At 39.9% G+C, this 24,238-nt stretch overlaps 1 protein-coding gene and 1 long non-coding RNA gene across 2 annotated transcripts in view; one reads left to right on the plus strand and one right to left on the minus strand.

Annotated features, from left to right (window-relative positions):
- Positions 1-11,578, plus strand: part of FOXN1 (forkhead box N1) — a 24,162-nt gene extending 12,584 nt beyond the window's left edge. The window contains exons 6-8 of the mRNA XM_074974256.1: positions 7,349-7,556; positions 8,185-8,715; positions 11,310-11,578. Of these exons, the coding sequence (XP_074830357.1) occupies positions 7,349-7,556; positions 8,185-8,715; positions 11,310-11,578 (1,008 nt within the window). The remainder of the gene's footprint in view (positions 1-7,348; positions 7,557-8,184; positions 8,716-11,309) is intronic.
- On the minus strand, positions 5,069-22,386 carry LOC142000198 (uncharacterized). The gene is made up of 6 exons (XR_012642189.1): positions 22,323-22,386; positions 18,116-18,168; positions 14,852-14,968; positions 11,937-12,029; positions 7,236-7,529; positions 5,069-5,251 (listed from the first exon to the last, which is right to left on the minus strand). It is a non-coding gene; the product is annotated as an uncharacterized LOC142000198 (long non-coding RNA).
- Positions 22,387-24,238: the final 1,852 nt, after the last annotated feature.

The following is a 24,238-nucleotide window of genomic DNA, read 5'->3' on the forward strand; positions in this document are numbered from 1 at the left end:
CAGGCCACCACAGGCCCCATCTAGTGATACCATTAGGAGGCTGTAGCCACCACTTCACTGTGCTCAGGGAGGGGGCTCTGCTCAAGTTCGGGTCAGGTAGGCAGCCTTGAGCGCCTGCGCTGCAGGGGAGCCAGATTTGGTGCGTGCCTGGTGGGTCTTGTTGTAGGCTGTAGCTTCACGCTGTTGGAAAGCAGCAGCACAAAGGAGGCAGAGTCTCCGTGGCAGCTGCAAAATGGTCTCACTGGAGCAGCAGATAAGAACGGGAGGCAGCTGGGCAAAACCGCTTCAGACAGAGGTGTGCTTTGGGGAAAAAGGAGGGCAACGAACCAGGAATGCCCCTGCCTCCCTATTTCCTGCAGGCACCCAGCACCCGCCACCCCCTGCATCTTTCCATGCAACTCAACCCCTGCCTCCCTCTCTCCCCAGCACTGCAAGTTTAGATGCCTGGGCTACCGCTCTCCTGTCTTCCATGGCAGATGGGAGGGGGCGTATAGGACACGAATCTCCGAAGGGGGAAACAGCCAAAAAAAAAAAAAAAAAGTTTGGAACCTCTGCCTAGTCCAGGAGTCTAGTGTGTACTGAACATACTACCCTAGGCCTATGCAGAAGGGATGGGTATTGTATAGGCACAGCGGTTCTCAAACTGTGGAGCAGGACCCCAAAGTGGGTTGCGACCCCGTTTTAATGGGTTTGGCAGGGCTGGCGTTAGACTTGCTGTCACAGCATTAGTCCCGAGTCAATCCCCACCAGCATCTTTATAATAGAGTTTAATGCAACATGCACTCTTATTTTATACTGTTATGTCACAAGGGATTCAGATATTTCGCCAAAAACAAACAGGAAATTAAACAACATGACAGTGACCTGGAAAAGTGTTTTGGGTTTTTTTGGTTTTAAGGCAAATCACAAAGAATCTAAAAGTTAGACAAAATATGCTGCTCCAAATCAAGGAGTAATTCAGAGTCTTGAATTTGTTCTCTAATAAAATGACAGTCGCCTTCCCCTTATTTTTAACACCAGGTACATGAACAGGTACATGAATTAATAGCATGCTAAACTATGATGCCTCATGGCACAATGCACAAATTGTGTGATCTAAAGCCAAGTATTGCATCTTTATTTGAGGACTATATTATTTTCTTGAAGAATAAAATCAGTACATTTCAAATCAAAAAGTCAGTTTATTAAAAACATATACAAATATACATTTTATAAACATAACCATAAACACTCCTGTATTTATTCACTAGTTTGAAGTTACAATGCCTTATGCTTCACACCAGATTAATAAAAGAAGCTGCTCCAGACCCAATGCTGCTATTACCAGCATAAATACATAGAATTCTTAGGATTGGGAGAACCTTGCTCCACTAAGTCCTTCTTCCTGTTCCTGCCCCTTGAATGTGTTCCTGATATAGTGTAAAATAGCAGTGAAACATCCATCCTTTCCTTAAACACATTTTTCTGCATATATTCCCCTACAGCCTTTGAGCATCAATTCCCCACTCCAGTAACAGTCAGAGAGAAAGTGCTATTTCTGATACCTTTCCCTCCCATTCATAACTCCACAAGATGTCAACTCCCTGGAGTGTGAACAGTTCTTTACTCATATTCTTGTGTCCCCTCGCTTAAGTCACTTAAAAACCACAATGAGAATGAGGTTCTCTTCCTCCAATCAATCCAAATGTGCTATCAGTAAAATGACAGAGGGTACTTCTGGGACAATCACACATTTTGCAAGAAGAATCTTTTTGCACCTTAGTTTTATAGTCAACTAAATTCCATAATTTCATCCCAAACATCCTTAAAATAAACTGAAAACAAAAACTGTATCTTTCACTTTTGGGCAATCAGCCATAGCTCTATCTAATGTATAAAATTACCAGAGTCATCCACCATACGATAGGTTACTGCCCTATTGAACTACTTGCTCTCTTTGGAAGTCTTCCTCAAGATCCTTGTGGAGTAGTTCCGTTTATATGTTATCCTCAGCAGTCACACAAAAATAGTTTTTGTTTTTTCTATCAAAAATCACTCAGTAGTTACCAGAACATGGAGCCAAGGGGTGGGGAAGCAATTACAGTTGGGGAGAAACCATATAGTACAAATGCACATGGGATCTTGCTGGGAGATATTAGATGACACAAGCCCAGTCAAATTAACTTCTACTCACTGCCACAGCAAATGCAATTTCTGTGATGCAACAGTCTCATTTCTAGTTGAAACAGAGCAATCCAACTCCTACGTACTAAAAAACATTCACACAGCTAAAGTGGAATTTCTCTTTGAAGTACCTCTCCCTTCTCTTGAGAGCCAGATTTAAAAAGAAAGAGTTTTGCAAGATCATAAAACTCTTTAAACTTCAAGAGGCGGTCAGGATCAATGGGTCTGTGCAGAGTAACTTTAGTTTATGTATATATAAATTGGAGATAAAAATACCGCCAGTGGTGTTAGAGGTTAGAAAAGTTTGTGGTCTGATGGGATCATAACACAAGGTATTTTCCCTCTCTTAAATTCCACACTCCCTCCCACCATACTGCTCGGTGTGAGACAGGAGCCAGTTAGTTACCAGGTTTCAACTGTAGAACAGCAGCTTTGGTGATCAAAGCTCATTAATATTGGACAAGAAAAGTCTTAACTTAAAAAAAAACAGTTACCAAGAGAAGATGAATCATTAACACATTGTTGGACCATTCTGACAACTGAACTGGGTAAAGCGTTGGATTTTCCCTGACAAGCATCTTTGAGATCTTGATGTCTGAACCAATTCATCACCTGGCATCACTCTTCAGAGCCAGTCCTCTTACTAATACTTTTTTGTTTTAGATGTTCCTAAAATTATTTCAAAGCATGTGCCCCACCCTTTCTGAAAACCTCTGGGAAGCATATGCCACTCCCTACTTTCTCTAGTGCTGAGCAGAAACATTAATTATCCTTACTAGGTAGGGACAGGGCAGACATATAATCTTTCATTTATAGGGCTAGAAATAAAAATCTCATGTTCTGCTTTTTAAAAAGCTATATCATTCACTATCAAGTATACACTGGATGTAAGGGGAACATCTTTATTGTTTATATTTGGAATTGGTTGGCATCAACTTAAAGATGACCTGCAAAGTGGAACAAAATTGGGCTTCTTCCCCATTTGCTGCTTTGTGGTGAATAAAGACAGCTCAGTTTTTCTGCTTGTTTTTTAACATTAGAATTAAAGTCCTCACTCACCCTGAAAACTCTGATGACTGATGAACTAATAAAATGGTGATGTCACATGAGCCAAGAAAGTGAAAGATGAGCTATTAAGAAGGGAATGGATTTTTTTCAGATTGGTTAACACACTGTTTTTTTGTTTTTGTTAACATCTATTTAACCTCTGTCACTAATTAATATTTTGAATAAAAGCCCTTGTTAAAGATCCAACACCCTCACCCATTCAATTAAGGTGTCAAGGATACTCAGTAAATAATCCTTATACCACTCAGTTGTCCTCCAACAAAGCTAAGGAAAACCAAATTTTAGATTCCTGATACAAGCAAAACAAAACTAACAACCCTCCTCCCCCACAAATCTTTCAGGCCTTCATTATACATCATAAGGGAAAAATTGGGCATGAGCCCCATTTTTAAAAATTCCTTTGCCGGTCATCTTTAATACTAGGCAAATGTCACAAACCCACCAAATAAGCAGGACAGCTTTTTGTGTGAAAAATGTCCATGTTTGTGAGATTTGAGAATCTAGAGGGAACTTAATTTGTATCAACAAGAAGTTTTAAAAAGAGGTTAAAAATTAAGGCAAAGAAAGATTTTTTTCTTACACTACTCTCTCTCTCTCTCTCATAGATAAGTCTGTCAACTTACCCTGAGCAATTTATATGAAGCATATTCTGAACATGGATCAGCCAGGGCATATGCACAAGTGTGCACATCTTGTATAGAAGGGTTTCATTTTCAAACTCTGATATTCAGAGGATGAGACAGTGAAAAAAGTTATCCATAGTTGTTGCACAGAAAATGGCTTCATGCCTACCAGCGTTAATAATAGTAATAATCTTCCTTTATAATATGCTGAGTGCAAAGCCTGTTTTCAACATCAATTTCTTGTTTCCTCTCCACAAGCACAGAACTTTTGGGGAAAGGATCATTTGAGTTGCTAGCTGACAGGCATATGTGAAGCTGCATATTCTTTATTTTTTATTGGTTCTATAGTGACCGAGGAAGAAGGCTGAGCAGCGGGGCTAACGGCTGCATCTATCATCTTACAGCTGAGTGTCTCAGGTTGAGTTCCACCACTATGCACTGAGCACCTTTTTTTAAGATTATGCCCAACTGGCAATGAGCTAATATAGGTTTTGGCCCCGGTGCAGTAAATAAAGCAGACAGCATTATCATGTAAAAAGAAAAGTAGTACTTGTGGCACCTTAGAGACTAACCAATTTATTTGAGCACAAGCTTTCATGAGCTACAGCTCAGCTCACGAAAGCTTATGCTCAAATAAACTGGTTAGTCTCTAAGGTGCCACAAGTACTCCTTTTCTTTTTGGGAATACAGACTAACACGGCTGTTACTCTGAAACCTAGCATTATCATGTAGTAACTACCAAGCCAAGAGTGGGAAAGTAACACGTATCAGAGATTGACGTAGGAGGCTTTTGATGCCAATGGCCCATGCAAATAAATATTCCTGCTTTAGGAAGCAGTAGATGAATACTGATGCCTCACATATAAATCACTATGTTCCCTTGCTAGGTGAAGGAGAGCAAGAGGTGATTCAGGACTGTGGGAATAAGGATGCAGAGATGAATCCAAAATGTACAGAAGTGGTTTAGAGAAGTAAGAGTGATGCTTAACGGGTGGGTTATATACAAATTTTAAATAACTGTTGAATCCAGGTCTCCAAAAAACAGAAACCAGTGGTATAATAAAACTAACAAACAAAAGCAAAACTTTTACAGAGTAAAGGAGAACAGTGCTAATTAGTTCCAATAACCATATTCCAGATCAGTTACCAGTTAAATATCTCTCAGCAAAGTTTTACTGTGTATATCCCTCATGGAAATATGCAACGATGCCCCCTAAAAAACACTTTTTCACAGTTGATATCAAGCAACAAAGACAAAACAAAAGCTGATTTCTGGGATGACTAAGTCTCCAACATGAAAAACTCTGGCCTGGCAAAGGAAGATGAATCCACTTCTCTTTTCAAACTTCAGTTCTAAATAGACAGTGATGAAAAAAATCCAGTATGTGAAGTTATACCTGTAAGTAAAATCAATGTCAGATAGAAATGTTTCTTCTTGTTTTGCATTTCTAGGCCTATACAATGGAGAAAAATCTGCTTCTACTGTAGGTTTTTTCCTTCTACTCTCTCCGAGTCTTTGTGATTAAGTGCAAAATTTTCCCTCAGGGCAAGGAGGAAACAGTTTTTATCTCACTAATCAGAGAGTGCTTGAATAAAAACGGCAGGGAGGGGAGGGTGTTATTTTATTGAAACAATTATATGTATTGTTCAAACTAAGAACCTCCCAATTTCAACAATTGCCTTAAAAATAAAGGTGAAAAAAAGACAATAGTCAGGTGTGAGGAAACTGTTTTGTCTCATCTGGAAGACTTCTGACTCAGCCTAATAGTTATACAATTTGCTAACACACAAAATTACACCCACAGTAACATGCTAAGTCCTATTTGATGTCTATTGTGACACTCAGGCGAAGTCCAAGTAATGTGTAGCCATTTGGTTATTTGCTTGAATTTTTTCTAGATGTTCTGAAGTGGACTAAAGATGCACCTTCTTTGTATAAAAAGAAAAAAGAAAAGGAGTACTTGTGGCACCTTAGAGACTAACCAGTTTATTTGAGCATGAGCTTTCGTGAGCTACAGCTCACTTCATCGGATGCATAGCATATTGTGGAAACTGCAGAAGACATTATATACACACAGAGACCATGAAACAAAACTTCATGGTCTCTGTGTGTATATAATGTCTTCTGCAGTTTCCACAATATGCTATGCATCCGATGAAGTGAGCTGTAGCTCACGAAAGCTCATGCTCAAATAAACTGGTTAGTCTCTAAGGTGCCACAAGTACTCCTTTTCTTTTTTCTTTTTACGCATACAGACTAACACGGCTGTTACTCTGAAACCTTCTTTGTATAGTTAATTCTTCTTTTGATTTTTGTAAGCTCACTATTGAATGCTCCAGTGGCCACTCCTATGCAAAAACTGCTAGTTGGAACTTCGTGACTGTCTCATAAACTTCCTTGCATCTTAAAATGTCATGTTTTTCCATCACTGCTAACCTCTAGCATATTGTCCTTGTAATCCAAAAAGAAGAAGCAACACAACTATTATCAGCCAAAATCTCTACCTAAATATGATTTCAAAAGCACTTTAAAACGTTAAACAAAATGAAGGGCAAACTTCTTTGTCAGTGCTAGGTACAGCCATGTGAAAAGTCATGGGTTTATTCTAGTCTCAGCCTTTTGATCTGGCATGCAGCCTTACTGCTTTGAGCTATGAACTTGCAAATCTCATGAAGAAGAGCTGGTCAGTACTAGGACAGCAGACCCAAAAAACCCAAAACAAAACTAAAAAAACAAAACAAAACTGAGGGTGCTGCAGGAAGTGATAATAGGCCTAACTGAAAGTCCACTGGCATCAATGGAGGTCTTTCCATTGACTTCAATGGTCTTTGGAACATACCCTCCACATGTGACATTATTCTCTGTGAATCAGTACTGAACCAATGCCCCACTTACGATAAGTAGAACTGAGCATCTCTTGGATGGGTAAAGGATGTTGTGCTTCTAGAAGGAAGGCCTTTGGGTAAAAGAGAGGTTCTGTCTGACCATATGTGATCATTAAGAATCCAACCGTTCTTTTCATCCATTGTAAAATACTGGACATTATCATGTAACTACTCTTCATAAAAAAATCGGCTTGAGAATGGGAATGAGTAATTGTAAGTTTCTACTCTTGAAAAGTTCCTATCAGAAAAATGTTCCTGACAGTGAGTTCTACATAAGATTGTGGAACAAATTCTTAAGGGAAGTGGTGAAAGAATCACTGCTGGGATCTTTGAAAACTAAACTGGTTAAACAAAGCATAGGCAAATACATGCCTGGAAACAATCTTGTGAAAGTCCCTTTGGGAAATGAATAGATCTGAACTATTGGCCCTTTTCCAGCTCTAATTTCTTTGGGCAGCCTCTCTTTCAAACCACTGTGTGTTAGCAGTTCTTTACCTTCATTAACAATACACAAAGCTATCCTTTCAGCAGAGAACTGGAGACACCGTAGAGATATATTTGGGAATCTATCTTCCAGTTCACTTCTTAGTTTGAATTTGTTTTTCCAGACAGCTCCAGATGGTTGGAAGAACTCTGTACGCCATAACTTATCCTTGAACAAATGCTTTGAGAAAGTTGAAAACAAGTCAGGTGGCTCTTCTCGGAAAGGCTGTTTGTGGGCACTGAATCCAGCAAAAATTGATAAGATGCAGGAAGAGCTTCAGAAATGGAAGAGGAAAGATCCAGTTGCTGTGAGGAAGAGTATGGCAAAGCCAGGTTAGTAATATGCTAGCGCATTAGTTCTCAAACAGTGATCCACAGAACCCTTCCTAGCAGCAGGCGGTATAAATATTTTGAGAATCAAGCAATAGAGGAGGATTTGGGTGCTGGGAAGGGACATGATCCATGTCCAAGGCCTCTTACTTATTAAATGGTTGGCAGCACAGAAATGTAGGATTAGAGCTAGAGTAACAGCTGTTTTTGCTGAGAGACTTCCAAATATTCATAATGCTACAGATCAAAAGGCACTCTGGAGCTTAGAGGTGTATTCCCTATCATTTCAGTGAAAGATGTATCTCCCTTGACATCTGTCTAATCTTTGATATAAAAGAGACAGAGTTAAGCACTGAGGAATAAAACTTGGGGTTATTTAGCATGCGACTATCCCATCTTTAAATAAAAAAAATTACTTTATGAAATACTCACTTGAGATTTATGGGTACTCCCTGGGTCTGTGTTTCCACACTAGGTACCAATTTCATTGCTGTTTTAAGATTGGCATTTTCATCTCGTGTTCATTTTCTGAGCAACACTTAAAATTCCAGTTGCAACCTAGGCAGACTCACAAGCTCAATGTTGGGTACATCAAATTGTAATTTGGTTTTGTTCTGTTTTTGTCTTTTAGAAGAACTTGACACATTGATAGGAGACAAGGCTGAAAAACTAAGACCTTCAACCGTGTCCTGCAATCCAACTGGTGTGGCAAGTTCAGCAGTTTCCAGGCAGATGTCAGTCCAGCCCCATTCTCTGTCTGAGCCATCCCTGTCGTCTAATATCCAACAGCCTTTACACACCATTCACACAACAGGACCTCTACGTGCCAAGAACCCACTACCAAGTTTGCTTGGAGGGCACCAAACTCCATGTTATACATCACCACAGGTTTTCCCTCAGATCTCACCTACCTTAATGCAACAATCACCTGGTATCCCTCAGAGCATCTTCCCTTCTGCAGATACTCAAATTGAACTCAGAGCACAACCTAGCACCACCCAAGACTCACCCTTGCCAGCCCAGACCCCTCCCATACATGGTATGAAGATGTTGACAGAGCACTCCACAGCCAGGACAATGCAGGACACACTCATGCAAGAAGCAGACATGAGCAATGATATTGATGCTCTTAACCCTTCCCTGATTGACTTTGATCTCCAAGGTAAGTGCCTGATATTCCACTAAATGTTTATTTGCTATTTGTACACTTATGATATCAAGAACTAACCATAGAAGAAATCTCCTTTTCTCCTTGCATGCATGAAAAAGCAATGACTAGACAAGTGACCATTAGTTCTTTTCTTGGGCTACTTGTCCTTTCCACAGCCAGAGAAAAGCAGTTCACTAAGATTCATTATCTCATGCAGTATAGAACTTAATATTACTTATAGAGACTGTTACCTAGAGAAGACATAATTTAGAACCAGAACTTGGAAAATGGTTTACTCCCTGCAAACTCTGTGGTCCCGAAATACTGTAATGCAATATGTCAAATGTAGCCCTCCACCTCATCACAGATATTTCCTAAGTAAAAATTATCCTAGACATAGTTATTAGATGAATGTCAGATACAATATCACACGAGAACAAGAAAACATGTTTTTATTTGAGTGCATGGTACATAATTTTTGGTTGCATTCACCATTATTGTTACAATCCTCTTCCAGTTTTTTGCTAAAAAAAATTTTTAAAAAATGCAACTTACTCTGTATACAATTTACCACAGATGTTTGAGTGATCACTTCACTGACCTCCTACACTTGGTAAAGTTTGCTGAAATGATTGTGTATTGCAGACATCAGAGCTCCTGTTCTCAGCCAAACAAATCTTCCTTTGACTAGATATAGTGCTCAAAGCCCAAATCACCCTTCCACTGCAAAAATAATGATCAGTGGAAGAGCCAAAGTTAGGTGAAAAATCTCCAGCTTAGAGGCTGTAGAGCTCCTGCTGGATCATGCCATAGGAAGGGTAGGTTTTGCCCAGCTGCAGGGGACAAGAGGCATACCAAACATCCTCATGGAAATACAACAAAAACAGAATGCAGCAGTAGAAATGGAAGAGGCACAGTGCAAGCCTGTGGATCCAATAGGGTTGAGTGCACATCATTATTATGGCAAGGCACTGGTGCAAAATATTGTTCCAGCTCCATTGACAACAAGATCTAAGGGAACAGGGAACAATGGTATCAGAAGCTGCCAGACCATCTCCAAATGGTCAAAAAACCCTGTAGGGTATAGATTTCTCCTTTAGTTACTGATGACTAAACAGGTGGATTTTTAAGTGCACCATTCTGCACATTTCCAAATATAAAATTCAACAGTTCATGCCTCTCTCTTGGCTCCTCAACCTTTCTAAATATCTTATTTTGTGTATGCACATATTTGTGTTCCCTGCACTCTGTACCTTTGACCCCCCTGGCATGATGCCACCAAGCACCAGCCCTGCTGTTGCACAGATTTTTCAGCCATTCCATCTTAAATTACTTCCCTTTCTCTACTCTATGGCCTGTTTTATTCTACAAAATGATCTGGCCTTGGGTTTGGGGTTCACTGTCTAATAAATGGGACTTGTTAAGTTGTCAAACATCTCACAAACTTAAGGCAAATTCTGTCTTCATTTACATGGAGTATGTCAAACTTATTCTAGGAAGAGGGGTAAATTATATTTCACATTATGATGCATAAACCGTGCTTACAAGTTTAGGGAGATACGCTCCCACACATCCACAGAAAGTCTCCCACAAAAAGTGAGCAGAGAATATGGCCCTCATGCAGTAGCTAAACTTTTAGTTAGTGTCACCTTTGTGTTCTGCATCATTCAGTGAGAAATGGCAGTGTACATCTTTAGGACAAGAAGCATTTCTGATGTTTGCTTATTTGACCATTTATACATGCTGTTACTTGATTTGACCACATAACTGCAGTAAACTCCATGTGCAGATTAAGCACACACAATTGTGCACCAACGTTATATGAAAGTCTGTCCCACTGCAGTTTTGTCTACACTGAGCTGAGGGCATGATTTCCACCCATGCTAGCTCTTCCCATCACTTGCCAGGCTGCAGCTACACCTGATTTTAAGGGCCTATCTACACTTACAAGGCTGCAGTGGCGCAGCTGCTGCTGCAGCACTTCAGTGAAGATGCTACCTAAGCCAATGAGTGGGCTTCTCCCATTGGCATAGGTAATCCACCTCCCATTGGCGTAACACTGTCCACAGGTCAGTAGAACTATGTTGTCGCTCAAGGATGTGGTTTTCCACATCCCAGGCGACATAGTTATACCGACAAAAGTTGCTAGTGTAGACCAAGCCTTAGTTTCATTAGAGCTAATGTATGTCTCCTCAAGCTAGGAATCACACCCCAATTCTTAAAGTGTAGACATACTCAAAGCATCATCATTAGTTGAAAAATCAACACCCTGCTGAGATGAATGGGGGGCAGTTTGCACTTTTAAAAGCTGTTGCTAGGTATAGTTGAAAATTCATCAGTTCACATTTTCAAAGGCATGTTCATGACAATATTTGCTAGAAATGTGTTTTAAATGAAAGTATACATGCCGCTGAATGTGAATTTGTCAGCTGATGATGTAAAACAGTTCTTGCTGTTTGTTTTATCTCACAAGTGCTCAGCAGTAGACATGATGCACCAAGAGTGGACTCACTCTTAAAAGAAAAAGAAACAAAAGCAAATACACACACACACACACACAAAAGCCAAAGACTACATCAGTGTGTTGGTTTTGTTTTTTGTTATAGGAAATCTTTGGGAAGAACTGAAAGATGACAGCCTGGCTGTGGATCCCTTGGTTCTCATTTCAACATCCCCAATATCCTCTCAGTGCTTCCCTTCTCACTATCAGATGGATAGTAACAGCAGCAATAACCTCACCACCCAGAATAGCAATCCACATAGCAGCTTACCTGACTTACAACTCACTACGCTTTACTCTGCCTTTATGGAATTGGATACAGTGTCCACAGCCTACTTGAATAATTCTGGATCCAAGCCTATAGCACTAGTGTGAACCACAAAACAACCCAGTTACATTATTTTTGTCCCAAAACAGTCTTAACAATCACACTGTTTTACTTACTCTTAGCACCTTCAGGTAAAATAAATCAGAACTGTGTCCATTTGAATGAGAACTATCTTTTTTTCCCAGAACTGGGCTGCAGGAAATTCAAGACCGCTCTAATACTACTGGTAGCGTATTTTTTTAAATGTTGAAAAAAATATGGTTCACTAGCTTAAAGACAAAGTGATGTTGACCAATACAGCCATTAACAGCTTAATCAAGCCATCCATCTTTTATATTTTCATAAACCAAATTAGCACCTGGAGAAAAGAAACAACTGTCAAATATTTTTATGAAAGATACTTACAACTTAATGCGTAAGTCAAGGCATACAGAAATAAAATCTTCTCCAAAACACTTTTCTGAAGTTAGTGATGTCCACAACTTCTGCGGCAGACCACTACAGAAAATGTACATATTAAAAACATTTTCACAACCTCCTCAAAAGAAAGTTTGGAGTTTGATAGAAATACACACATATACTGCAAACTATGCAAAAACTATAAGAGGATTAGCCTCCTGACAAATTAAAACAAAAAGCAATAAATACACTGTAGCAGGAAGTTTCACACATTTTACTGTGTTTAAAAAGAAATCAAAACCTTTTTTTAAAAATAAAACTAACAATTTAGTAGAATTTTTATGTGGCTGGAAAATTATTCATATTTAGTCCCTATTTTTATCCAGATGGGCTGAGGAGGTGGAGGTATTACACAACCTTTGAATCAAGATATTGAAGAACAAACACAGAGAATCAGCCACAATATTTTTGTTAAGTACCTTTTTATTGGATACTTTCTATTAAAATAGGATTTGAAATGGTTATTAAAAGTATGGTGTCAAGAACTTTTCAAATCATTTCAAATGAGACAGAAATTGTATTTTAAAATAGCTAGACCTGATTCTGGAAGAGGAAAAACAGAGCGGCAGAAAATACCAGGGAACAATTTTTGTATGTAGAGGAAGGGTCTGGACAGAATACCAATTCATAATCCTTTGTGGATGATTATGTCAGAAAAATAATATCCATAGTAAGTGAAACCACCTTTGTCTCATGGAATAACACACCTATTTCAAATTAAGTGCTATATAAATTTTGCATCTGGATGGTCTAGTGCAGTGGTTTTCAACCTTTTTTCATTTGCAGACCCTTAAAAATTTTATATGGAGGTGCAGACCCCTTTGGAAATCTTAGACATAGTCTGCAGAACCCCAAAGGTCCACAGACCCCAAGTCGAAAACCCCTGACACCAAAGCCTTCCTAAAGGGACTCTTTATGGCCCTATCAGAGAGTCCACAGGTTTGACTGACATGCCTCTTACTCTACCTACTCACAGGCAAAGAGAGTAGAGTGAGAAATACAGGAGAGCTTGCCAAGCTGCCCAATATACAAGGCAGAATGGGGAGTGCTAAGTAAATGTACCAGACAGAGCTGGCAGGATGCCTTCTTGACCATCCAAACAAGGATGATAGGAGAAAAACTGAAGGGTTCGTTACTCCTTTGTTAATAGCTGGCAGGAAATAGAGGTGTGAGAGGAAAGAAAAACTGTTGCATCAAAAGGAGCTGCAGAAAGGCACAGAATAAATTGTGGGGCAATGTCTTGACATAGTATTGTAATGTCTGCACCATGAGGTTTCATCAGTGTGAAGACAGGGCCACTTCAATGCAACAACTCTAATCTCATCACAATGTGAGAACTTCTCTCCAGAATTATATTTCAGAGTAGCAGCCGTGTTAGTCTGTATCCGCAAAAAGAAAAGGAGTACTTGTGGCACCTTAGAGACTAACAAATTAATCTGAGCATAAGCTTTCGTGACGAAAGCTTATGCTCAAATTAATTTGTTAGTCTCTAAGGTGCCACAAGTACTCCTTTTCTTTTTGCAGAATTATATTGTGGCTCTCTGCCGTTCTATTGGATGACAGAGCAGCTTTTGTGCTGTGCAAAATTGAGTACTACTTGTCTAATGGAGCTTCTTTATATCTTACTAGAAATACATTATACCAAATGGTATTGGCTCGTAGCACAAATTATGATAGATTGTTTATACTCAGGAAGAGCTATGTTGCAGCACTTTTTGTGCATTCCATTCAACAGTTTGTGTATTCAATTCACTGCACTAAAACGGAAATTAAGTTTTGGAGGAAAAGTTATAACTTGTATTAAAAGCTGCTGGAATGTCACCCTATTTGTGCTCACAGCATCAGACAAAAAAGAACTGGAAGTCTTTTCTGCTTAGAGAGGCACTGCCAAACAGTTTAGCTTCAAAATTTGACCTACTTAATTCTGGAGCTCTACAGATTTCTAAATTAAGTCACCAATTCTGCAAACACTTAAGCACATGAGTAACTTTATTAATGCAAGTAGTCCTGTGACATCAATGGGGCTACTCACTTAAATAAAGTTATACACATGCTTTGGAGTTTGCAGGATTAAGGCCTAGAGTTTTCTGGACTTTGATTAATCTGTCCTGTCATTCTCCCCTTCCAGGGTTAAAATAGGCCAAAACGTAATTTGGGTAAGAAAATTACTCTGTCTTGAAGCTGCCAAATCCGAATCTTTAAAGGTGATACATTATTCTAAATATCCATTTGAAAAGCATACATTACTATATCCATCACTTTAAAAATTCACACCACGCACATAATTGTGATGCTTTTGTGCTCCTTCTGCAGGTTCTACAGTAGTACTTAGCTAACACAATTCCTTGAGTTGTGCTAACATCACTGATAACAGTGGCAGAAAAACAATCATCATGAAACACTGAGCAGGCATGGGGAGATAAATCCATATTTGCCTGAATTAAAAGGTTAAATATTGTAGAAAGACATTTTATTTTCAAACTTCTAACAGATTTAGAAACCACTGAAAATTCAGAAACGAGAGTTATTCACTTTCTTAGTTTACCTAAGAAAGCACCTTATACAGAATATGGTTAATTCAGTTTTTAAATGCCTGTTTAATTTCCAGGGTCCTGGCAATTCATAGTTAGAAATTTTGCTGAATGTAACTGAGCAGATACGCATGCAACTGTTCCATTTATCTTTTGAGGGCAAGAGGAGATGCAGACTCAATTACATTTTGAGAGCAAAGACAATGGCTCAGTAAAGGGCATGTTTAAAATAAAGTTTATTTAGCAAATAATGTTACTTTTCAGTATTAAATTTGAAGTAATATATTATACATATTCACAAAATAAAAATCATATAGGCCTTGACCTTACCAAAAGATCAGCTTGCTCAGATCCTTGTGTCTGTATGGTGTCCCATTTACTTCAATGAGACACTGCAAAGCTGTGCCAGTGCAAAACACTGTAGGATTAAGACCATAAATCCTGATCCTGCAAAGCATTTAATAATCATGTGTGTAATTTAGCTCGTATCAGTAAGTCACACGTTTTAATAGCGTTTCATGATCAAAGCCTAAGTATCTGAGGGCCCAAACTTATACAATTACTAGTTGGTGTAGGCTGAGATTTTCAAATGGGCCTAAGGGAGTTAGATGGACAAATCATACTGACTTTCAGTAAGAGTTGGGTGCCTAACTTCTTTAGGCCTCTTTGAAAATTCCAACAGTAATGTTCACTACTTCATTTGAGTTCAGTGGGATTATGGCCAGCAAAAAGTACTACACAGGTGTTTGCTAGATCAAGCCCTACAAAACTAACAATCTTTCCAATATTTTACATTTTACAGAGGTTTTTTTTCCAAGATAATATATAATAAAGTAACAAAAAGAACAAACAACAGAGGTACTAAAAGTATAGCCCTGTCATTCTGCATAGGAAAGACAAATTGTAATAAAAATCTATTTGTGATTAAAAAAATCCCAAAAAACACTGCGTATGAAGATTTTTTTTTTTAAATGATAAATTAGTTAAGGGCAACAGTGGCTGGAAATTGCCAGCAGTGCATTAAATGTCAACAGTAAAGGCTCCAAATTCAATTATGGTAAAACTAAGTTCAATTTCTGTGTTAAACTTTTCAACATGTGGGCACAACAATTCACACACACATTGTGAACTGTTAAATTTGGATTTAGTGGGCCAAATCCTCCTCTCAAATGCACAATGTATTAAGTCCACGTGGCTATTGTGCTTGTTGCTGCAGTATATTCAGTAGTTTTCTTGTACGTCTAGCAGTATTCCACACTTTCTGGGTGATAGAATAAATTTTCCAAAGAATGAATAGGTATATTAAAAGCAAAAGAAAAAACGCTTATTGTTTTATGTTTTCCTTGTAAATTTTTGTGTAATGACTACTTTGATGCATTATGGCCTCACTAAAGTAAGTTATCTTTGCTACAATCTGTTTATATAAAAATATTTATTGTAAGCACCTTAATGTTTTATCCAATGTATTTCAGTGTTAAAGTGGTTGTATATTATGCAAAATTACAATTGATTATATGTTTTTTCTCATACTATAAAGAATAATGTTGGGGGGAAAAAAGACTGCAAACTATTAACTAATTTGAAATTGACCACTCTTCCAAATTGTGACTTCTTTTTTCTAGCATAACATATATTTTGTTGCAGTTCAGAGTTTGTGACTCTGGTAGCTGGGAAAGTTCCATTGACATGGGATTTTCTCATCACACACAGATACTACAAACCAGAAATGTAGAGCAATTATTTAAAAAAAACGTTTTTAAAAAATCAGAGAAGGTATAGTTCCCACCTCAGTACTATTTGGTTTTAATTTTTTTTTTTTAATATTACCTCTGATGTGATGCAGCCCAGTATAAGTAGACTCTCTTTTCTTCAAACGCTTAATAATGGAACCACAGCTTATGATGTGCTGTATGTGAACTTAAGATTTTCCAGAGGTGGCAATTCTACTTTAGTGTCTTCTGTAAAGAAATTTTCTAGGAAATTAAGGGGGGGGGGGAGCCTGAAGGGACAATATAAATTCCATATTTTTCCCAGTCCATGGCTAGTGGTGTTTGCTCACTAGTCAACGTGGACCAAATGTATTTTGTAGATACCAATTTTTCAGGGGAAAAAAGAGTAGTCTTCTAGAAATCTAAGTGTACTTAGCATCACAAATACCTGACTAGACAACAAAAGGAATTGCTCACGGTTTCCTTCTCCAATGGTATGAGTAGGAAGCATTTGCATGTAAAAGTTTAGTATGTTTTTTAAATGGTCTGTTTTAAATGCCTGATTTAAACTTTATAATCTTCCCTAAATGCCAGTTTATTTTGGTGCTAACAACATTTTTCCAATTTCTTAATTTTTCAAAATTCTCTGAGCTTTTAACTTTACAAGAATTATGGCTAAAGGAGGCTGCCACCCATACATTTCCCTTTTTTCATTTGTAAAACTACAATCTCTTCTGAGGAACAGACACCTGTTTTATTGTCACTATCCACTTTCTAGGATATTTTCAATTAACAGTCTTTGCATCTCACTCAAATACCTGTGCTATATATAAACCACAGTATCTGGTCAACATATATTATGAAAATAGACAAAATTTTAAACTGGCAAGTTAATGTCGTTTTATGTATCTTGAATATTTTTCTCTGTACACAATCCTTGACACTCAAAAGCACAATTGGTTTGTAAGTGCTTTCAAAAACTACCCATCAAATCCCACCACATGAGCAGTTGATTCAATTAATCAATATTAATGTTTCCATTTTTTTTGTAATACTTGAATAAGATTATTTTATACCTGTGCTCAAACACTTGTACTTAGCTACTGCATACCAAAAATAATAAATACTATTAAATGAGTGTTTGCTGACTTTCTGACAATTCCTAGCCTACGGCAAATAAAAAGAAGCTGTTTACAAGCTCAAGAGGGAAACAGACCATTTGTCTTGTCCCTGCTTCCCTCAACTCAGTAATATAATTGGAAGATTGAAGAAGTTCTACTCTGAACTAATGGATTCTTCTGTTAAGACATACAATTTGAACCTAGACATTTCTTGCCATATGGAAAAAGAGAAAGGAGTATTTGCCTGTGTGAAGAGTGGTAACTGTGGCAAGATACACAAACAATTCTGACTCACAATTAATCAAAATCAACAGGAATGAGACCAATGTCAAGGCATTTTAAAGTGTGTGATCTTATTTTCCCCTATAGTTTTATAAATCTCTGAATTCTCCTGCAAAATTTAATGTTTAAATTGTTGAATGGACCACACAGGTGATATAATAAGCAATGGGATAAAGACCCTCATTACTGACCAAAAGTTACCGCCAGTTGACAGCCTATGTGAAATGAGTTGATGTGTAATAAATATTGCTTCGAACAGCAGTTACTGAATATGTACTGTAGCCACTTTTTAAACCTCAATAATTTAGCCATTTTAACAGAATGTCAAGAAGTACTTATGCTCATTATAGATTAATGGGAAGTAAAATTTCACATTTTAAATCTAAACTACTTTTGAGCTGCTTGCAAAAACAAATTTAAACCCACAATATTTTATTAGACTCAAAATTAATAAAACACTTATTAAGAGTATAACCACTTACATTACTTCGTTTTGTTGGATACTATAAATGCTTGGGACTCGATGTGATATCAGCTAAAGGGGTTAAAGAGAAGAGAAAGATAATGTTTTAATTAAATACATTTTCAAGTGTGTATTTCTTCCATAGTGAATGTTAGCATGGGGCCAGGCTTTGAAGGAGATGAAACTATGTCTTCTTCAAATAAAGATCCCCTTCTTTAAGGCTTTGGTCTCTGATTAGAAAAGGAATGGGAAGGAATTTTATAATGCCACAGTTTGTTTTGTCATACATTTAGTACCTTACTCCAAAAGTAATAGCACTGACTTCAGTGGGACGAGTTGCTTATTAAGGTACTAGTTATCATGAGTAAGGGTATTAGAATCTGGCCCTAAATTGAAAATGGGAGAACTTTCTTTGGCCCTCTGACCTATTGGCAGGCTAGTGAAGAATACGTTTTTGTATATATTTATTTTTATTACTGAGTGCTGTTTACTTTCTCACTCACCTGTTTTCCTGTATTAGTAAATACTTACTTGCACCAAATATTTACACTTGAATAATATGCTTCACATACAGCATCCATAAAATTGACACAAGTCTGTTCAGCACATCTGAACATATATGCTGCATATAGGATGATACACTTATAGAAACATAAGAACACTTCAGAAAATAAGATTAGTTTAGATATTCCCCTAGGTCTGCGTTCAGTAAAATTTATACTGGCATTTCTTCCACTGATGTAGCTGCACCAGTGCAAATTCCTAACACAGAACTGGTTTACACTGATGCAACATGATTTGTGCAATACAATGATTTGTACCCTAGCGTAAATTCCATGAGTGCAAATTATGCTGCACTGGTGTAAACAGCATCTATTCTAGGTGTTTCCGTTGTTAGTTGAAAACCTGATATGGCTAAGGCCTAACAGTTTTAATTCTCCCACTAATAATGGGAGATTTACACAAATAACTCCCCAAAAAAGGAGGACTTGTGGCACCCTAGAGAATAACAAATTTATTTGAGCATAAGCTTTCACGAGCTACAGCTCACTTCATCGGATGCATGCAGTGGAAAATACAGTGGGGAGATTTTATATACACAGAGAACATGAAACAATGGGTGTTACCATACACACTGTAACGAGAGTGATCAGGTAAGATGAGCTATTACCAGAAGGAGAGAGGAAAAAAAAAAACCCAAAAACACCTTTTGTAGTGATAATCAAGATGGGCCATTTCCAGCAGTTGACAAGAACGTCTGAGGGAATAAACATGGGGAAATAGGGGAAATAGTTTTACTTTGTGTAATGACACACCACTCCCACTCTTTATTCAAGCCCAACGTAATGGTGTCCAGTTTGCAAATTGATTCCAATTCAGCAGTTTCTCGTTGGAGTCTATTTTTCAAGTTTTTTTGTTGAAGAATTGCTACTTTTAGGTCTGTAATCAAGTGACCAGAGAGATTGAACTGTTCTCCGACTGGTTTTTGAATGTTTTAATTCTTGACGTCTGATTTGTGTCCATTCATTCTTTTACGTAGAGACTGTCCAGTTTGGCCAATGTACATGGAAGAGGGGCACTGCTGGCACATAATGGCATATATCACATTGGTAGATGTGCAGGTGAATGAGTCTCTGATAGTGTGGCTGATGTGATTAGGCCCTATGATGGTGTCCCGTGAATAGATATGTGGACACAGTTGGCAACAGGCTTTGTTGCAAGGATAGGTTCCTGGCTTAGTGGTTTTGTTGTGTGGTTGCTAGTGAGTATTTGCTTCAGGTTGGGAGGCTGTCTGTAAGCAAGGACTGGCCTGTCTCCGAAGATCTGTGTGAGTAATGGGTCGTCCTTCAGGATAGGTTGTAGATCCTTGATGATGCACTGGAGAGGTTTTAGTTGGGGGCTGAAGGTGATGGCTAGTGGCATTCTGTTACTTTCTTTGTTGGGCCTGTCCTGGAGTAGGTAACTTCTGGGTACCCTTCTGGCTCTGTCAATCTGTTTCTTCACTTCAGCAGATGGGTACTGTAGTTGTAAGAATGCTTGATAGAGATCTTGTAGGTATTTGTCTCTGTCTGAGGGGTTGGAGCAAATGCAGTTGTATCGTAGAGCTTGGCTGTAGACAATGGATCGTGTGGTGTAGTCTGGATGAAAGCTGGAGGCATGTAGGTAAGTATAGCGGTCAGCAGATTTCCGGTATAGGGTGGTGTTTATGTGACCATAGCTTATTAGCACCATAGTGTCCAGGAAGTGGATCTCTTGTGTGGACAGGTCCAGGCTGAGGTTGATGTTGGGATGGAAATTGTTGAAACCATGGTGGAATTCCTCAAGGGCTTCTTTTCCATGGGTCCAAATGTTGAAGATGTCATCAATGTTGCGCAAGTAGAGTAGGGGCATTAGGGGACAAGAGCTGAGGAAGCATTGTTCTAAGTCAGCCATAAAAATGTTGGCATACTGTGGGTCCATGCGGGTACCCACAGCAGTGCCGCTGATTTGAAGGTATACATTGTCCCCAGATGTGAAATAGTTATGGGTGAGGACAAAGTCACAAACTTCAGCCACCAGGTTTGCCGTGACATTATCGGGGATACTGTTCCTGACGGCTTGCAATCCATCTTTGTGTGGAATATTGGTGCAGAGGGCTTCTACATCCATAGTGGCTAGGATGGTGTTTTCAGGAAGATCACCAATGGATTGTAGTTTCCTCAGGAAGTCCGTGGTGTCTCGAAGATAGCTAGGAGTGCTGGTAGCATAGGGCCTGAGGAGGGAGTCTACATAGCCAGACAATCCTGCTGTCAGGGTGCCAATGCCTGAAATGATGGGGTGTCCAGGATTTCCAGGTTTATGGATCTTGGGTAGCAGATAGAATACCCCTGGTCGGGGTTCCAGGGGTGTGTCTGTGCGGATTTGTTCTTGTGCTTTTTCAGGGAGTTTCTTGAGCAGATGGTGTAGTTTCTTTTGGTAACCCTCAGTGGGATCAGAGGGTAATAGCTTGTAGAATGTGGTGTTGGAGAGCTGCCTAGCAGCCTCTTGTTCATATTCCGACCTATGCATGATGACAACAGCACCTGCTTTGTCAGCCTTTTTGATTATAATGTCAGAGTTGTTTCTGAGGCTGTGCATGGCACTGTGCTCTGCACAGCTGAGGTTATGGGGCAAGTGATGCTGCTTTTCCACAATTTCAGCCTGTGCACATCGGTGGAAGCACTGTGTGTATGGTAACACCTATTGTTTCATGTTCTCTGTGTATATAAAATTCCCCTACTGTATTTTCCACTGCATGCATCCGATGAAGTGAGCTGTAGCTCAAATAAATTCATTAGTCTCTAAGGTGCCACAAGTACTCCTTTTCTTTTTGCAAATACAGACTAACACGGCTGCTACTCTCCCCATCAAGAAATTCACTGCAGTTTTTACTTTTCTTAGTGGGCATAATATAGATGGTGTGTATGCTCCCTTTATGCAGCCAGGTGTGTTTATATTAAAACTGATCCATCTTCAGCTAGTCATAGTGTCACATATTTTAATTGCCCCCTCCCCCCCAAAAAAATGTATTTTCTGCTTAGCTTCTTTAAAGCCAGGTACAGGCAAGAGAGGAAAAGAGATCACTTCCTTCCTGCAGAACTGAACTGCGATCATTCGTGCCGCCTCTAAAATCATCAGCGTCGCTTCTAAATGATGAGATGAAAACTCAGCCAAGGCGGCGCTCCTTTCCCTGGCGCTCCACCTCTGAGTCTTTCGGGTGCACGTGGGTCGTGTCTGCACTTTGCTCCCGTGGGGGGGTCGGGGGGGGGCAAGAACTGACTCTCCGCGAACCGCAGGGGCCTGGAAGCCCAGCGCCGGCAACGGCAACCCCGGCACATGCCGGGCACGAGCTACCACCAACGCCCCTCCCCCCACCCCGACCCGCCCTTCCGCGCCGCTGCTCGGGGGGCGCCAGGACGGCGGCCGGGAAGGGGTCAGGCGCGGAGAGGCTGAGGAGGGCGGGTGGCAGCGCACCCCTCACCCCCGCGGGCAGCTTTCCCCGTTGTTTGCCCGCAGCCAGGGGCCTCCGGGCCGCTCGCCCCGCCTGGGCATCCGCACCCCGTCCCCTAATGCGAGGGGCTTCAACACCCCCCGCCAGCTGGCCACGGCAAACCCCCCACTTGCCCCACACCGGCGCCTGCCAGACTGGGCACGGGGGAGCGTTCAGGCAGCCCTGCCCCTCACAGCCGGGCTCGCCCCGCCCTCACCTCGCTCCTCAGGCTCAGCGCGCGACCTGCGGCCGCTGGGGCCAGCCTCCGCACGCTGCTCTCTGATTGGCTGCCCAGCCCCTCGCGCTTCCACCTCCCCCGCCAGCGGCCCGTTTGCCGTTGGGATTTGAACAAAAGCGCGGGAAAGGCGGTTGGCCTGGGCTTCGCTCGCGCGCGCGCGCGACGGTGAGAAATTTCCGCCAAGCGACTGCAAAGCCTCCCTCCCTCCCTGCCCAGGGCGAGCGCCCGCCCGCCCGCCCACACCAGCTGTGATGTGACACCCTTTCCCCAAGCCAGACTCTCCTCGGCCCTCCAGAAACTCCCCTCTGAAGCTGGCACAAGCCCCTCAGGGAGCTGTGCCCCCACGGCAGGGCTGCACCTGGGTCCCTCTGGAATCATGTTGGGTTTAACTCCTTATCCTTGTACGTCTCCCCAGCGAGGTGTGGGGGCCATTCAGAGAGCGCTGATCTGACCCCAACCAACCGCCATGCCAAGGGGCCACTGGCAGCCGAGACACTGGGCCCAGCCTGCTAGCAGGAGGCGTGTGGCCTTGGCGAGCTCGAGGGGCGCATTCTGGCAGTTGCTAGAGCTTTGTACAGGATGGTTGCTGTTAATGCTTTTTAAATCGGTTTTTAAAAGTTTGCTTTTCCGTCCTGAGACTTTTAAAGGCACATGGAGGAAGTCTTGCAAGAATGTATTAGGATAAACAATTCCATTGAAATGAGCTCCTAACTATGATGGGGTATTCTTATTGAAGTGAACAGATTTTAATGTAACTGAATGCAAGCTTCAAAAAGACAATGCCCTTGGAGAATGAAATAAAGGAATTAGATGCCCAACATGAACACTGACAATGTGCCATAGTCTGTAAGCAGTTGAGAAATGCTAGAAGTAATCAGCATTTTTATTTCAATTACAACACAGACTACAAAGTGTACGGTGCTTATATTTATTTTTGATTACAAGTATTTGCACTTTAAAAAAACAAAATAAATAGTATTTTTCAGTTCACCTAATAAAAAGTACAGTAGTGCAATCTCTTTATCATGACAGTTGAACTTACAAATGTAGAACTATGTACAAAAAAACCCGCTATCAAAAATAAAACAACGTAAAATTTTAGAGCCTGTAAATCCACCCATTCCTAATTCTTGTTCAGCTAATCACTCAGACAAACAAATTTCCTCATCTGTGTGTTGTACCAAGGGAATTATTAAAATTAAAATAATTTCAAAACTATTCTTTCAGCTATTTTACTTTTTACAGTTATCTCTTCTTGGACAATAGATCACTAGGTGGTTTGAAGTCAATGGACTACTGTGTAAAAAGTTAAACATGTGTTGTTTCAGAGTAGCAGCCGTGTTAGTCTGTATTCGCAAAAAGAAAAGGAGGACTTGTGGCACCTTAGAGACTAACAAATTTATTTGAACATAAGCTTTCATGAGCTTGCATCCGATGAAATGAGCTGTAGCTCACGAAAGTTATGCTCAAATAAATTTGTTAGTCTCTAAGTTCACTCACAAATTTAATTAACGCATTCTTTTTTTAACGAGTATCATCAGCATGGAAGCATGTCCTCTGGAATGATGGCCAAAGCATGAAGGGGCATACAAATGTTTAGCATATCTGGCACGTAAATACCTTGCAATGCTGTCTATAAAAGTGCGATGGAAATGCCTGTTCTCACTTTCTGGTGACACTGTAAAGAAGAAGAGCGCAGCATTATCTCCTGTAAATGTAAACAAACTGCTTTGTCTTAGCAATTGGCTGAATAAGAAGGAGGCCAGAGTGGATTTGTAGGCTCTGAAGTTTTACATTGTTTTGTTTTTGAGTGCAGTTATGTAACAAAAAACATCTACATTTGTAAATTGAACTTTCATGACAAAGAGATTGCACTACAGTACTTGTATGAAATG

The sequence above is a fragment of the Natator depressus genome, chromosome 17 (genome assembly GCF_965152275.1).
Source record: "Natator depressus isolate rNatDep1 chromosome 17, rNatDep2.hap1, whole genome shotgun sequence".
Classification (NCBI taxonomy): Eukaryota; Metazoa; Chordata; order Testudines; family Cheloniidae; genus Natator; species Natator depressus.